The sequence below is a fragment of the Schistocerca americana genome, chromosome 3 (genome assembly GCF_021461395.2).
Source record: "Schistocerca americana isolate TAMUIC-IGC-003095 chromosome 3, iqSchAmer2.1, whole genome shotgun sequence".
Lineage (NCBI taxonomy): Eukaryota > Metazoa > Arthropoda > Insecta > Orthoptera > Acrididae > Schistocerca > Schistocerca americana.
In genome coordinates, this window is record NC_060121.1 from 254,466,760 (window position 1) to 254,485,080 (window position 18,321).

At 42.9% G+C, this 18,321-nt stretch overlaps 1 protein-coding gene across 1 annotated transcript in view; it reads left to right on the top strand.

Moving 5' to 3' along the window:
• Positions 1-18,321, top strand: part of LOC124606694 — a 209,928-nt gene that overhangs the window by 189,416 nt on the left and 2,191 nt on the right. Inside the window, exons 10-12 of the mRNA XM_047138719.1 lie at positions 4,681-4,849; positions 4,991-5,195; positions 5,658-5,752. Coding sequence (XP_046994675.1) covers positions 4,681-4,849; positions 4,991-5,195; positions 5,658-5,752 — 469 coding nt within the window. The remainder of the gene's footprint in view (positions 1-4,680; positions 4,850-4,990; positions 5,196-5,657; positions 5,753-18,321) is intronic.

Genomic DNA, 18,321 nt, shown 5'->3' on the forward strand with positions numbered 1-18,321 from the left:
TCGTACCTTGCATGGTGACATTCCTGTACAGCGACAATTCTTCTGTTTCCACAAGCAGTTTGGTGACGTGGCACACAATTGCCAACCACAATGTTATTACCAAAAAGTATTGCGTGATCTGCTACATGCAAACAGGATCACAGATGTAAATAAAATCACCTCACCTTGCAACATATCAATGAAATGTCATATGCTGGACCTTCTGCAGAGTGGAAGCCTATGTCATTGACCATATACATAGACAATATTTTCTTTACATGGGTTTGGACATTAGTATCTCGCCCCCTGGACTTCTGGCCATTATTGAATTTAGCACACAGCACATTACAACCTAAGACAGTGGGTCACTCCATTCCTGGTGTTGTCAGTTGCATGCCCTTGTTGTCAGGGCAGGCTTCTGTTACTTTTCTATGGAAAGGCATGCAGTACATTGGTATGAGTGATGAATGTCAATGACACTGCACAGCTGCATCACATCACTGGCCCAACAGCAATAATCCAACAATGTTACTTTGACACAAGGTCATGCCTACAGTATGAAAATGAATCATCATGAACCAGTTGTATGTTGTCAGATGAGATCACTACCACACGACACCATCTGGCTTCTGATGCAAATTCTCATCTATCTGTTCCCACCAACTCCACTGCAGCTTCTCAGCTGAAATGCCATACAGCAGGGACACCTACCACCACACCACACATGACAATGCTGCCTCCACATACAACCAATGTTAGTAACATGTATCCTGTTAATATGCCTTCCATGTTGACTCAGGTTTTTACCTTGCTCACCACACAGCCATAATTACAATTTATACAAAATGCTATGTGCAACAGGATTGTCCACAAGGTTACCTCCACCCCACACTCTCCTGTCCACTGCAGACCATGGCAGTTACCACCAGACAAGCTCCACATGGCCAAAACAGCTGCTGAACTACTACAAGCCAGAATCATGCAACCTTCTGGTAGTTCATGTGCTTCGCCTATCAAATTAGTGGCACCGTTAGGCTATGTGAAGGCTGCATGTCTCAACTGCTTGCACCATCATTAATAGCTACCTGATCCCCAGTGTTAAAGACTTCACCCACTACAACAAGGACACCTTGGTTTTCAGTGTTTTACACTGCAATAAGGTACACTTGCAGATAGGACATTAAAAAAACTGGCATCATTGTGCCCTTTGGTTTATATGAATCCCTGTACATGCCTTGTGGCCTCAAAAACATGGCCCAGACCTGGCAACAATTTATTGATAGTATCCTGTTTAAGCTCCATTTTTGCTATGTGTATTTGGGTGACATTCTAATTTTCTCCCCTTCACAAGATGAGCATGAACTGCATCTCAAACAAATTCTCAGTGCACTTACTGACAACGGTGTCATCATTAACAATGCAAGAGTCAGCTTCATCAAACTGAAGTAGTCTTCCTTGGCTACCTGGACAATGCTGCTAGTATCCATCCTATTCCACAATGAACAGTGTCCATTAAGCAACTACTTCAACCACAAGATTACCATGAAGTATGCCACTTTATTGGCACAATTAACTTGCATCATTGACACCTCCTTAATGTTGCTGCCATACGGGCATTGCTCACAAAAGTTCTAGCTGACAAGAACTTGAGTGGTAAGTGCATGGTCAAGTGGACTCCATATATGAAGTACGACTTTGACAAAATTCAAGACCTCGCCTACATGCCTTGAGTTTAGTGCACCCACCACATAATGACCAATTAAGGATTATATTAGACATAAGCAACTATGCCATTGGGATGGGTCTCTTTTGCCCCTTGTAAACTGACAGATTCTCGGTGCAAGTGGTCCACCTATGATTGTGAATATTGGTGGCATAGGAAGTGGTTCATCAGTTTAAATATGATGTAGAGGACAGACCACCGATCTTTAGTGGCCTTGATATGCAACCCTTCGAAAGGTTCCTACCCTCAGTTCTGTCACCTCATCAATATAGTGCAATTTGCATCTGATGTCAGAAATCCCCAAGGAGTGTACATCATCATCACAGAATATCTGTCAAGAATAGAAGTCTTCTACACCTGTGTTAGCTGTAATAAATTAACAGAGTTTCAGTTGCAAGACCAACAAATTATGGACCTACCTCAAGATTCTACAGTGAATTTACATACAGAACTTTGTTCCATCCCTGGATCTATCAAGCGAGTACTGTCTTATGTTTCACAAAATCGACCAACTCCACAATCCTTTGCTCCTTGACATATGCCTGTCAACATGAATGACTTTTCATGAACCTGTTTGTATGGCCCAATGTCGAAAAGGATTGCCAAGGCTGGACATGTATGTGAACAGCTTGTCAGCACAGCAAAAATGTGTCATCACACACAGCCAACATTCGCTTATTTTGAGATTCCAAAAGGTCAATTTCAGCATGTCCAGCTTGACATGGTAGGGTCTCTTCTGAGTCTGAGAGCTATCGTTATATATTCTCTGTCCTCGGCTGCATGATGTGCTGGGTGGAAGCCATTCTCCTCTGGATATTATAGCAGAGATAACAGCAAGAGCATTTGTCGACACATGGATATGATGTTTCTGCTGCCTGATCTCTGTAACAACTGACTAAGGACAACAGTTTGAAGCAGTCATATTTAATGAACTATGCAACCTCTGTGGTGTATGACGTTACCACACAACAGCCTACCATCCACAAAGCAATGGCCTCATGGAACAGTGGCACTGTACATTTAAAATCACCGTTGTGTGTCATGACAGTTGCTGGACGGAAGCATTGCCTTGGGTGCTATTAGGTGAACACGTGTGTGTATTGCTTTACAGTAAGCCTAACACTGGTGGTAATCCCTTCACAGCCCAATGATAGGTCACCCGGCTCGAACACTGACAACAAAAGTACTGTAAATATTATTACCTCTAACAGATATACACTCCTGGAAATTGAAATAAGAACACCGTGAATTCATTGTCCCAGGAAGGGGAAACTTTATTGACACATTCCTGGGGTCAGATACATCACATGATCACACTGACAGAACCACAGGCACATAGACACAGGCAACAGAGCATGCACAATGTCGGCACTAGTACAGTGTATATCCACCTTTCGCAGCAATGCAGGCTGCCATTCTCCCATGGAGACGATCGTAGAGATGCTGGATGTAGTCCTGTGGAACGGCTTGCCATGCCATTTCCACCTGGCGCCTCAGTTGGACCAGCGTTCGTGCTGGACGTGCAGACCGCGTGAGACGACGCTTCATCCAGTCCCAAACATGCTCAATGGGGGACAGATCCGGAGATCTTGCTGGCCAGGGTAGTTGACTTACACCTTCTAGAGCATGTTGGGTGGCACGGGATACATGCGGACGTGCATTGTCCTGTTGGAACAGCAAGTTCCCTTGCCGGTCTAGGAATGGTAGAACGATGGTTCGATGACGGTTTGGATGTACCGTGCACTATTCAGTGTCCCCTCGACGATCACCAGTGGTGTACGGCCAGTGTAGGAGATCGCTCCCCACACCATGATGCCGGGTGTTGGCCCTGTGTGCCTCGGTCGTATGCAGTCCTGATTGTGGCACTCACCTGCACGGCGCCAAACACGCATACGACCATCATTGGCACCAAGGGAGAAGCGACTCTCATCGCTGAAGACGACACGTCTCCATTCGTCCCTCCATTCACGCCTGTCGCGACACCACTGGAGGCGGGCTGCACGATGTTGGGGCGTGAGCGGACGACGGCCTAACGGTGTGCGGGACCGTAGCCCAGCTTCATGGAGACGGTTGCGAATGGTCCTCGCCGATACCCCAGGAGCAACAGTGTCCCTAATTTGCTGGGAAGTGGCGGTGCGGTCCCCTACGGCACTGCATAGGATCCTACGGTCTTGGCATGCATCCGTGCGTCGCTGCGGTCCGGTCCCAGGTCGACGGGCACGTGCACCTTCCGCCGACCACTGGCGACAACATCGATGTACTGTGGAGACCTCACGCCCCACGTGTTGAGCAATTCGGCGGTACGTCCACCCGGCCTCCCGCATGCCCACTATACGCCCTCCCTCAAAGTCCGTCAACTGCACATACGGTTCACGTCCACGCTGCCGCGGCATGCTACCAGTGTTAAAGACTGCGATGGAGCTCCGTATGCCACGGCAAACTGGCTGACACTGACGGCGGCGGTGCACAAATGCTGCGCAGCTAGCGCCATTCGACGGCCAACACCGCGGTTCCTGGTGTGTCCGCTGTGCCGTGCGTGTGATCATTGCTTGTACAGCCCTCTCGCAGTGTCCGGAGCAAGTATGGTGGGTCTGACACACCGGTGTCAATGTGTTCTTTTTTCCATTTCCAGGAGTGTATATAACAATAAAAAGAATGACAACACCCTTGACCATACGGATATGTAATAGCACTCTCACTTGTACTCAGACATCATTGTTAAGAACATTGAAATGTGTAATCAACAGGAAACAAACAATCCAGATCTGATGATGTGAGTAATAAGCACTGATTTGCCTAACTTGTCATTGTCAAACTTAATATCTTATTGCACCTGACATGACCAATCTAAAAATGTTATCACACTCTAAAATATCACTGAAAAATACGTAGGTCAGGCTTAAATTCAGTTTCTGTTTGGATTTTTCTTTCTTTTTCATAGTTTCAAAATTCAAGCAATTAAATGTATTTTTTTTCAGTAAAAAACTGTTCCCAAAACTTCCTAAAGGACTTGGTAACTGTTTGGGAAAGAGATCTCCGGCTCACAAAAATGGCAGATACAATAATACATCATGCAAATCAATATTTTGGAGTATACGTGAAGTACTGTGAGAATCTGCAGATCATTGAAAAACGCTTACGGCAACTGTAAGTACAGGAAGTCCAGATACAATTGTTAACCAAACACTAGATAAAATTCAGAATAAATAGGTAGTCATAAATTAATAGATTTACCTATGTTTGAAATCCAAATTAATTTTCTTTACAAGAGATTCTTTATTGTTTAAGGATGAAAAACAAGAGATTCGCTACAGCGCTGAAAAAAATTGAGGATGATGAGAAATGTGAAAAATTTCCTTTATATTCATTTTTAATGTTGCCCATGCAAAGAGCAACTCGTTTCAATCTACTTGCCGAAGCAGTGTTAAAATATATGCAAGCACCAAATGAAGAGTATGAAAAATGGTGCAATGCATGTGAAGCATTGCAGTCAGTAAGTTAATTAAAGCAAATAATTTTACAGTTTTCTAATTATCTGAATTCTGTGATTGATTATCTGTATTTCTTTACTATTACAACTTACATACCTTATTTGTGACTCTTACTGTCACTTCAGTTTGAGGACAATAATGTATTTTTGTCTATATGTTCATTCATACTTTGTCAAGTGAATCAAAATTTTTATTTTTAATTGGAAGCATTAGTCAACCATGATATTATTGCAATTGGGAGGATGGCATTTTGATCTCCTTATCATGAGGCAGCGTGTAATTGGCATTGATAGTATATGCACAACTGACCTGCAAGCATTAACAGTTACCGCTGAATTTGTTTAACACAATGTCTTCGCATGTTTTTTTGTAATGGCCAAGTGCAATAATATCGTGTTTGAGTAGGCAGTTATTTAATCAGGGTCATCTACGTAAACTTCAAACAATCTGTCTTCTTGTTTTAGCTTGCTCAAGACTGTAACAGCAGCGTAAAAACTGATGATAACATTAAAATGAAGAAATCTGAAGAAACATCTCTTAAGAACTTTTTCAGGAACAAGTAAGGACATTTGAGTATACTAATTTAGTTACAATGAATTCAGTGCTGAAAATGCCCAAACAGTAAGTCTCGACAAAGGCTTTGATAACTAAATCAGATAGACTGGGTTTCTCATTGCAATACCCACATGTGATTGTCATCTACCTCAGGCAACTTTATGTGTTTTAATCTATAAAAAAATAGAAATTTTATTATTATTATTGTTATTATAACTGTCAAATATGGAATGCACACCTTCACCATTCCTGGCAGAATCTTCTTTAGTGCAAGTAAGTGTGCAGAAACGAATATGGTGTATATGGGGCATAATTAATATCAAGCTAATTATGTTACTCTGTGAACTGAGGAAAGTGTTTTGCATTCTAGGTATTGCTGAAAGACAATATCATAAAAAATACCTATTTATGGAGATGTTTCTAAACACAAAATTTTAGTGATACTGACAATGAATTATGCCTATGCCTATGACACTAAACTAATGAGTTGTAACATTATTATGAAAAGGATAGTTGCTAGTCATCACACGGCACAAATGCTGAGTACAGATAGGCACAACAAAAAGACTGTCACAAAATAAGCTTTCAGTCAACAAGACCTTTATCAAAACTAGACCCCCCCCCCCCCCCACACACACACACACAAACAACTCTCTCTCTCTCTCTCTCTCTCTCTCTCTCACTCACTCACACACACAAACACACACACACACACACACACACACACACACACACATAAACACAGTCTCTGGCAACTGAAGCCAGAATACAAGCAGCAGTGCATGATGCACGAGGCAACTAAGTGGGGGTAACGAGGCGGCTGGGATGGGGAGGGATAGCAGGGTAGGGGTGGCAGACAGTGCAGTGATGCTGGGGAGTCTACAGGGCAATGTGAAGAGATGGTAGGATAGCTAGGTGCAGTAGGGAAATTAGGAGGGCAGTGGAGAAAGGTGGGGGGGTTAGCAGAAAAGGGGAGATGTAAAAAGATTGGGTGCATTGGTGGAATAGAGGGCTGTGTAGTGCTGGAATGAGAACAGGGAAGGGGTTAGATGGGTGAGGCTAATGACTAATGAAGGTTGAACCAGGGGGATTACAGGAGTGTAGGATATATTACAGAGAGAGTTCCTACCTGTATAATTCAGAAAAGCTGGTGTCAGTGGGAAGGATCCATATGGCAAAGGCTGAGAAATAGTCATTGAAATGAAGAATGTTGCGTCGGGTGGCATGCTCAGCAACACAGTGGTCCAATTGCAATTGTTTCTTGTCTACAGTTTGTTGGTAGCCATTCATGGCAGACAGACAGTTGTCAGTTGTCTTGGTCACATAGAATGCAGCAGAGTGGTTACAGCTTAGCTTGAAAATCACTTGTCTGGTTTCACAGGTAGCCCTGCCTCTGATGAGGTAGGTGATGTTTGTGACCGGACTGGAGTATGTGGTGGTGGGAGGATGTATAGGACAGGTCTTGCCTCTAGGTTTATTGCAGGAATATGAGCCTTGAGGTAAGGGGGTTGGGGGCAGAGGTTGTGTAGGGATGGATGAGTATATTGTATAGATATGGTGGATGGCAGAATACAACTATGGGAGGGGTGGGAAGGATAGTGGGCAGGACATTTCTGATTTCATGGCATGATGAGAGGCAGTTGAAACCCTGGTGCTGAATGTAATTCATTTGCTCCAGTCCTGGATGGTACTGAGTTACAAACGGAATGCTCCTCTGCGGCTGGACGGTGAGCGATTGAAAAGATAAGGCATGGGAAATTTGATTTTCTACAAGTTTGGAAGGATAATTATGGTTACTAAAGGCCTCAGAGACACCCTCAGTTTATTTTGAGAGCAACTGCTCATCACTGCAGATGTGACGGCCATGGCTGGCTAGGTTGGAAGAGGCTTTTGGTATGGAATGGGTGGCAGCTGTCGAAGTGGAGGTATTGTTGGTGGTTAGTAGGTCTAATGTGGACAGAGGTACTTATGTAGCCATGTTTGAGGTGGAGGTCAACATCAAGAACTGTGGCTTTTGGGTTGAGTAGGGCCAGGTGAAGCGAATGAGGGAGGTGTTCAGGTTCTGCAGGAATGTGGATAGGGTGTTCTCACCCTGAACCCAGATCCCAATGATGTCATCAGTGATTCTGACCCAGGTGAGGTGTTTAGGATTTTGGGTGTTTAGGAAGGATTCCTCTAGTTGGCACATGAATAGGTTGGTGTAGGATGGTGCCATGTGATTGCCCATCGCTGAAACCTGGATTTGTTTGTAGGTAAAACCTTCAAAGGAGGAGTAATTGTGGGTGAGGATATAGTTGGCCATGGTGACTAGGAAGGAGGTTGTTGGTTTGGAACCTGTCAGGCACTGATAAAGCTAGTGTTCAATAGCATAAAGGCCATGGGTGTTAGTGTAAAGGGAGGTGGCATCAGTAGTGAAAAGGAGGGCACTGTGAGGCAAAGGAACAGGAATTGTGGAGAGTTGGTGGAGGAAATGAGTGGTATCTTTTATGTAGGAGGGTATGTTCTGGTAATAAGCTGAAAGTGATGGTCTACAAGAGCAGATATTCTCTCAGTGGGGGCACAGTAACTGGCCACAATGGGGTGTCATGGGTGGTTAGGTTTATGGACTTCAGGAAGCATGTGGATGGTAGGAGTGCGGGGAGTGGTAGGGGTGAGGAGAGAGATGGACTGCGGGGGAGAGGTTCTGGGTTTGGTCTGGAGGTGGGAGAGAGTTTTGGAGGGTGGGGTAAATGTAGTAGGTCTGTGAGACAGAGTTTGTCAGCTATGAGGAGATGTGGCACAGGTTTGGAGGTTGTTTTACAGTTGTTGGACAATTGTACTCCAAGGCGGGAGTAGGAAGTGAGCAGGGTGGAGAGTTTATTGAGGTGGCATGCATGTTGCTCTAGTTCCTGGAGGGCAAGAGTTTCAATGTGTTTTATGAGTTCCAGGAATTTGGGACAGCACAGCAGCAGAATTTTACAGATGGAGAGAAGGTATTGCAAGGAGGTTTGGGCTTGATTGATATGGGTTTGCAGGATTATGTTGGTGAGGACTGAGGATTGGTGGAATCTTGACAGATGGTGGTCATTGTGGAAGAAAGGGTGGTAGTTGGAGCCACACTGTGTCAACCATCTCAGATGCACACAACAGACAGCTACATGACCATGCGGACTGTTGATGCAGCATCTGATGTCCCACTTTACTCCCACCTATATCATTAATCCTATACCTTCAAAATGATCACTCTCCTGAATTTGTGCGTGTTATTTCCTGCACCTTTCCAGTGCCACAGGATCTTGTATCTCATCCTACCAACCCCTCCACACCTCACCCTCTTCTTCTCCGTTCTATCCCAGTTCGCACCTACTAATTTCATCTTATCCAATCACATCTCCTGTCCCCATTCATCACTCTTATCCACCCTCTGACCTGCAAACCACAGTAAGATATTTTTTATTTATATCTTTTCTTTGATCTCATTGTGACTTCACACCAATTATAGTGAGATGCCAATTCTAGTAGGTTTTTGCCTTTCGCTATCACTGTACTCACTCAGATTTCATCTAGTTTCCCCCTATTTCGCCATTTTCATGATTTTTCCATATATTTGGGTGTATTTCTGAGAATTTTTTCAGATGTAATTCTACATTACTTATGTATTTTTTTGCATTTTTTCCCACCACCGTGAATACTTGTTCCTTCCATCTATGTCAATACAGAAAAATTTTCCTTTTCCCTAGCCAGAATCCAGTGCTACATATTGTTCCGGCATAGTTGCTTCACTCATGGAATCCCCCCAAATGGTCTTATCATCAAATTACTCATCTCTGGCTACCATTCTTCCTTCCACAATGACCTCCATCTGTTCAGATTCTGCCAATCCCTCACAACATAGTCCTGCAAAACCATATCAATGAAGCCCAAACATCCTTGCAGTACCTTCTCTCCATCCGTAAAATTCTCCTGCTATGCAGTTCCAAATTCGTGGAACATATAAAACACATTGAAAATCTTGTCCATCAGGAACTAGAGCAACATGCATGCCACCTTAAAAAACTCTCTACCCTGCTCACTTCCTACTCCCACCTTGGAGTACAATTGTCCAACAACTGTAAAACAACCTCCAAACCTGTGCCACATCTCCTCATAGCTGACCAACTATGTCTCACAGACCTACTACATTTACGCCACCCTTCAAAACTCCCTCTCACCACCACACAGAATCCAGAACCTGAACAGATCCAAAACACAGTCATAAACCTTTTCTCCACAGGCCTCACCTTTTGCCCCACTGCCAAATTCAGTCATGTAGGACTTGTTAAAGACCTTGTCTCTTCCTCCCGGTCCCTACAGTGAAAACGGTTTTTCATCACCAACCCTACCAATCACACTTAATCAAAGACCTATGTTGAACCCTGCCTGACTCAGTTCACTCCACCATCCAACCGTGATCCACACCCACTGGCCTCAAATCACCCCCTGTTATCTTTCCAGAATTTCTCAACCTAAAACCTTGCCTCCCCGTCATTCCCCAAATCCCTCATCATGCAAATTAACCTTACATCCACAGAAAGAACCACAGTCCATCACCTAAAAACTGATCCCGACCTTGTAATCCTAGCTGCAGACAAAGGCTCCACCACTGTTGTTTTGAACTGCAAGGATTACCTGACAGAAGCACTCCATCAGCTGTCAGAAACTTCCACCTACAAACCTTGTCACAGTGACTCCATTCCAGAAATTCAGCAGCATCTCCATTCTCTCCTCAAATCCATAGACCAAACCCAGAACCTCTCCCCCGCAGACCATCTCTCTCCTCACCCCTACCACTCCCCGCACTCCTACCATCCACATGCTTCCTAAAGTCCATAAACCCAACCACCCAGGACACCCCATTGTGGCATTACTGAGCCCCCACTGAGAGAATATCTGCTCTCATAGACCAACACCTTCAGTCTATTACCCGGCACGTACCCTTCTATAGAAAATATACCAACCACTTCCTCCACCGGCTCCCCCCAGTTCCCGGTCCATTAGCACATGATGCCCCGGTTTTCACTATTGATGCCACTTCCCTTTACACCAACATCCCTAACACCCATAGCCTTTCTGCTATTGAACACTATCTTTCCCAACACCCGATGGATTCGAAACCAACTCCTTCCTAGTCCCTACAACCAACTATATTCTCACCCACAATTACTTCTCCTTTGAAGGTATTACCTACAAACAAATCTGGGTTTCAGCTATGGGCAATCACATGGCACTATCCTATGCTGAACTATTCATGGACCATCTAGAGGAATCCTTCCTAAAAACCCAAAATCCTAAACACTTCACCTGGTTCAGAATCACTGATGACATCATTGGGATCTGGGTCAAGGGTGAGAACACCCTATCCACATTCCTGCAGAACCTGAACACCTCCCCCATTCGCTTCACCTGGTCCTACTCAACCCAACACACCACCTTCCTAGATGTTGACCTCCACCTCAAACATGACTACATCAGTACCTCTGTCCATATCAAACCTACTAACCACCAGCATTGCCTCCACTTCAATAGCTGCCACCCATTCCATACCTAAAGGCTCTTCCATAAAACCTAGCCAGCCATGGCCATCACATCCGCAATGATGAGCAGTTGCTCTCAAAATAAATTGAGGGTCTCACTGAGGCTTTACTCACCCACCACAGAGAAGCATTCCCCTTCTAACTCAGTACCATCCAGGAATGGTTTCGAGTACCTCTCTTAGTGCCCTAAAATCAGATATGTCCTACCCATTATCCTTCCCACCCCTCCCACAGTGGCATTCTGCCGTCCACTGCATCTATACAACATACTCATCCCTCCCTACACAACCTCTGCTCCAAACCCCTTAACTCTTGGCTCATACACCTGTCATAGATCTAGATGCAAGGCCTGTCCTATGCATCCTCCCACCACCACATATTCCAGTCCGATCACAGACATCACCTAGCCCATGAAAGGCAGGGCTACCTGTGAAACCAGTCATGTGATCTACAAGCTACGTCAAAACCACACTGCTGCATTCTACGTGGGCTTGACAATCAAAAACTTTCTGTCCGCATGAATTGCCACCAATAAACTGTAGACAAGAAACATCTGGACCACCCTGTTGCTGAACATGCCACCCAACACAACATTCTTCATTTCAATGACTGCTTCACAGCCTGTACCATATGGATCCTTCCCATTAACACAAGCTCTTCTGAATTGCATAGTTGAGAACTCTCTCTGCAATATATCCTACACACCTGTAATCCTCCTGACTCAACCTTCATTACCATATTTACTCGAATCTAAGCCACACTTTTCTTCCGGTTTTTGTAATCCATAAAACCGCCTGCGGCTTGGAATCGAGTGCAAAGTAAGCGGAAGTTCTGAAAAATATTGGCAGGTGCCACCACAACTAACTTCTGTCTTGAATATGTGTAGTGCTACGCAGGCATGCTTTGCAGACACAAAGATAAATACTGGCGCCAAAACCTCTGCATCAGTAAATAAATTAAAAAAAAAAGGTGGTAGACGAGCATTTTTCTCCGCCACGAGTTTCGACCACTGCATTTTCATACATTATCCAACAAAGTAAATACAAATTCCGTATTTTTCATCTTCGAATGTAGCAGCATTTCAATGTACTACGAAAATCCGACTGGCAAGACTGTTTGGGATGTTTGTCAATATGGCCAACTCTGCGTTCTGAATTTTTTCCTACCTGTGAGAAGAGATGGTTGTTAATAGGTACTTCTATGAATTGTGAATCACATGGAGTATTCTCTTCACGATAAGAATAATATGAATATAAACATTTTGCCATGTATTCTTTCGTGTTTGCTGCTATATCATTAAAATCCTGTCTGCCTAATAAACTACGAAACTAGAGTGAGACAACAGTAACGTGGAAGAATATACATATCATGTCATGTTTATATTCGTATTATTCTTATACCTAATAGCGATAGAGTCAGAAATGTAGCACGGCAATTGACTAGATTTTTAAATCTAAGATGACTCTAATTTTTGTGCAGAATGTAATGTACTAAAGAGGAGTCCGCAAAGATTTTGAAACGGAGAAAAATTTTCGCTAAACTCTTGTTCACAACATCATCTATCATACGCAGTCTATTATTTGGTTATTGTTGATCATTATCAAAGAAAGCACCAGTGTAAGTAACAAAAAATAGCAGTCTCTTGCCATTGTTTAGCTAATGAGACAATTCCTTTTTTTTTTTTTTTTTAAAAAAAACCTGTGAGCGGCAGTAGCGCGCACAAAAGCAAGCCATGCCGCGAGCGGCGACAGGCCTTAAACACTCATTATCAGAATGCGACAAACAATGCATGACACAGCACAGCAATGCATTTTCAGCTTTGAGTGACGTAAACACCTATAACAAATAGAACAGCAGTTATCGGATCAAAGAAAAATAAGCAATCAATTCAAACCAGGCGAAGCACGTGGAAAAAAAAGGGTACCCGTATAAACACGGACGGAGCGCCTGACGCATAGCAACGGCTACCTGTTAAAGCTTAACTGCTAAGCTTACGACTCGAACCAAACTACTGCAGCTGTATCGTCATTCACGCGACCTAAATTGTGTCTCATATTACAATGGACCAACTTTGTTTCGATTTGGAGGTGCGGCCTAAAACTCTTCTCTCCCCTTGAATTTCGAGTCTCAATTCAGGTGCGGCTTAGATACGGGAAAATTTTTTTTCCTCTATTTCGAGTCTCATTTTTCAGGTGCGGCTTAGATTTGAGTAAATACGGTAGTCATTTAGCCTCACCCATCTAGCCCCTTCTCTGTTCCCATTCCACCCCTCTATTCCACCAATGCACCTAGTCTTTTTATTTCTCTCCTTTTCTGCTAACCCCCCCCCCCCCCCCCCCCTACTCTCCCCAGCCATCCATATAACCTCCCAACTGCACCTAACTGTTCTACCCTCTCTCCACCTCCTCCCTGCACACTCCCCAGCAGCACTTCACCGACCTGTTGCCCATCCCTACCCTGCTACCCCTCTCCCTCCTCGCTCCAGCCACCTCCTTACCCCCCACCCCCCACCCCCCCCAAAAACCCAGTTGTCACACCCATCATGCACTGCTGCTGCTGCTCATAGTCTGGCTTTGGCTGCCAGACTGTGGTAATGTGTCATCTATTTTTGACAAAGGCCTTGTTGACCAAACTCTTATTTTGTGACAGTCTTTTTGTTGTACCTACATTACAGGCCATTAAAATTGCTACACCAAGAAGAAATGTAGATGATAAACGGGTATTCATTGGACAAATATATTATACTAGAACTGACATGTGATTACATTTTCATGCAATTTGGGTGCATAGATCCTGAGAAATCAGTACCCAGAACAACCACCTCTGGCCGTAATAACTGCCTTGATATGCCTGGGCATTGAGTCAAAAGAGCTTGGATGACATGTACAGGTACAGCTGCCCATGCAGCTTCAACACGATACCACAGTTCATCAAGATTGGCGTATTGTGACGAGCCAGTTGCTCGGCCACCATTGACCAGATGTTTTCAATTGGTGAGAGATCTGGAGAATGTGCTGGCCAGGGCAGCAGTCGAACATTTTCTGTATCCAGAAAGGCCCGTACAGGACCTGCAACATGCGGTCGTGCATTATCCTGCTGAAATGTAGGGTTTTGCAGAGATTGAATGAAGGGTAGAGCCATGGGTCGTAACACATCTGAAATGTAACGTCCACTGTTCAAAGTGTCGTAAATGTGAACAAGAGGTGACCGAGACATGTAACCCATACTATCACTCCGGGTGATACGCCAGTATGGTGATGACGAATACACAATCCCAATGTGCGTTCACCGCGATGTTGCCAAACACGGATGTGACCATCATGATGCTGTAAACAGAACCTGGATTCATCCGAAAAAATGACGTTTTGCCATACGTGCACCTAGGTTCGTCGTTGAGTACACCATCACAGGCGCTCCTGTCTGTGATGCAGCATCAAGGGTAACCGCAGCTGATAGTCCATGCTGCTGCAAATGTCATCGAACTGTTTGTGCATATGGTTGTTTTCTTGCAAATGTCCCCATCTGTCGACTTAGGGATCGAGACGTGGCTGCACGATCCATTACAGCCATGTGGATAAGATGCCTGTCATCTTGACTGCTAGTGATGTGAGGCCATTGGGATCCAACACGGCATTCCGTATGAACCTCCTGAACCCACCGATTCCATATTCTGCTAACAGTCATTGGATCTCAACCAGTGCAAGCAGCAATGTCGCGATACAATAAACCGCAATCATGCTAGGCTACAATCCGACCTTTATCAAAGTCGGAAACGTGATGGTACGTATTTCTCCTCCTTACATGAGGCATCACAACAACGTTTCACCAGGCAATGCCAGTCAACTGCAGTTTGTGTATGAGAAATCAGTTGCAAACTTTCCTCATGTCAGCACGTTGTAGATGTCGCCACCAGTGTCAACCTTGTGTGAAAGCTCTGAAAAGCTTATCATTTGCGTATCACAGCATCTTCTTCCTGTCGGTTAAATTTCGCATCTGTAGCACATCATCTTTGTGGTGTAGCAATTTTAATGGCCAGTAGTGTATATGCAACTCGGCATCTCCGCTATATGGTGAGTAGCAACTATCTACTTCATAATATTGTTACATTCCCTCCTGGAATCTTCCAGTGTTTAAACTAATTAGTTTCTTGATAATTACTGAAAATTATTTGTCCTAATATGTTTCGTGGCACCATATGAGGACACATCTGCAAGGGTAAAACATCCGAACCACAATGGGCCAGTAGATTTTCATAGAGAACTAGGCAAGATTCAGCATACGGAAATAAAGTCAAGGCATGTTTCCACAACTTTAGCACTCATTCATTCACATTTCATGACTTTAACCAACAGCGATCTTACTTATGAAGAAACAGTCACAATTGCAAAATATCATTAATTTAAAATGACCAGTTTTAGCACATACAGGAGGCCTTCTTCAGATTGATTGCGCCATTTTCTGGAGCTGGTGACAAGCTGAGCAAAAACGTGTCACCTAGGTCAAGTTATTATCTTGACAATACACAGCTGATCAGCACATTCCCAGCTCCTTCAAATGATGCAATCAACCAGAAGATGGCCTCCTGTATGTGCCAAAACTGGTCAGTTTAAATACAGGATATTTTGTGATTGTGACTGGTTCTTCATGAGCAATATTCACATATCATGTTTCATAAACTTCTCACATGTGTGAAATGATTCAAGTTACACATTACTGAAGGACTGTGCTCAGTCATAGCCTGCTTTACTTTGTGTAAATACTAATGAACATATTACCATAACCACCAGAAAACTTTTATAGAGCTTAACTGTATGGCTCTTGTGCTGACCAAACAAAACCATTACAAAAACACAGCTTTTCTCACAACTTCTCCAAAGTTTTGTCATTTTGGCTTGAGAAATATAAGAGATCCTCCCGGTAGAGTATTTTTGATAACAAGCTGTGCACATCCAGTATCAAAAGTGACCTTGCGACCTCACTAAAGCAATTGACCTAGTAAACCACAAGTTGTTGCTTTACAAAATTGCAGTAGCTTGTGGTCTCCATGGAAAATCTTCATGCTGGTTCTCATCCTATCTCTAAAATAGGAAATAGAGGGTGTATACCCAACAAAAACATGAGAGAGCGTGTTCTAGCTGGAAGGAGAGACAAGCAAGTGTATTCCAGGAATCCATACTGTTACTGTGTTACATAAACAATATACCTTGTAGGATTACCTTGTAACATTTCTGTATGCAGATGGCTCCATAGTAGTAGTTTCTACAAAAACAATGAACAACTAGCAAATAATACTAAACAAACTCTTCAAGGAGTTGAAAATTGGATAAATAATAATGCTATATGAAACTGCACATCACAAAAACACAAATGACCTAACTGCTGAACATAAATCACAGTTAAATATGAGGGCAAAGAACTAATCACTACAGACCGTTAAATTTCTTGGCATTAATCTAAATAAAAACTGGTCATGGATTGATCACGTAGATTACTTAGTGAACTGATTAAAGAGTTTTGTGTATGCAATGAAAATTCTTTGTAATCAAGTTAGATGCAGCATGATGTCTGGATTGTCAAAAAAGCAAACCGCCATAGTGTGTTCAAGTTACACAAAAAAGTCGTCAAACCTATGATGGAAACAAACAATAGGCAATTGCGCAAACTATTATTCGAAAGCCTTGACTTAATGAAAATTCCTTGTATTTTTATGTTCGAAATACTCCTCTTTGAGCTAAGAAGAGACACAACTTTTTGAAGGAAATTCTTTTATGCAGTGTTATAAAATAAGGCACAGATCAGACTACATTTTGCCCTGGTGCAGACTTAGTTGTGTGCAGTATATAACGGTTACTGCTAGTGTAATTGCTCTTCTAAACAGCGTTCTACACAAGCAAACCAGCTGCATCTTTACCTGTGGACTATGCATGGCTCTGTTTAAAAAGAATAGCTCAGTGTAGTCATAGGGTCAAGCCACACATGTCTGCTTTTACGCCAAACAGCTAATTTGCTGCAAACAATATCCTGTAGCTGTAATCCTGGAGTCAAATAGTCTGTTGACTGGCTACAGCTGTGAGTTAATAAAATACGCAGAAATATAAAATAAAAGCTAAATGAATAATTTAATAAACAGAATTATAATCTAATGTCTATATATGATGTAGAAAACAAAGAATTATGTTCAATAATAATTATTCAAGAAAGGACCTTTCAAGTAATCGCGAAATGATCATATGATATTCAGTTAAAACACAGTAAAAAATACCCTTATCAAATGCAGTTATGTTAAGAGCATTACAAGAATGGTATGAGAATGGTAGTAAAATCCACAAACTAAATAGTCATCAAAGATATGCGATATCTAAGTCCATTTCATAACCATAATACACAAAATATTCACCCAGCTCAAAACAGTTCAGAATTCAACATGATGATTTACAAATTGATACATACAATACAAAGAGTAGTAACCCATACTCTGTGTATCCTCAGTTCCATAAAACAAGTCATAATAGTTACTCCAGAGAACATTTAGACCTCTCAAAATATAAAGTCCCTTCAAAAGTTAAAAGTATCAGCACTGTAGGAGCCATTCACCACCCAAAACCAATCACCTGTAAAACTGAATCATAGTGTTCCTCCACTGTCTGCTTTTCTATTAGCTGAAGGCCGTCCCCACCAAAATTTCATTGTTCTTCATCTCTACAGACATGATTTGATACAACGTGATCACTTCGGGGATTAAACTAATATGTTACAACAATATTTAAATAAATAAATGCCATGAACATTCAGTTACACTCAGATCATTTACATTCAACATAAGTATTAGCTGGTTCATAAATAAATAAGACACCATTCTTGCACAAGTGTGTGCATGATAAATGATCACAGAGTGTTGTTAAACATGGCTTGAGCAATTATTTAGGCCTGCTTGTCAGAGGCAGCTTTTGGTACTGATTTACAAAGGTGGAGTCGGCTAACACACGTAGCTGACCACTTCTGAAATTACCATGATTTTGTA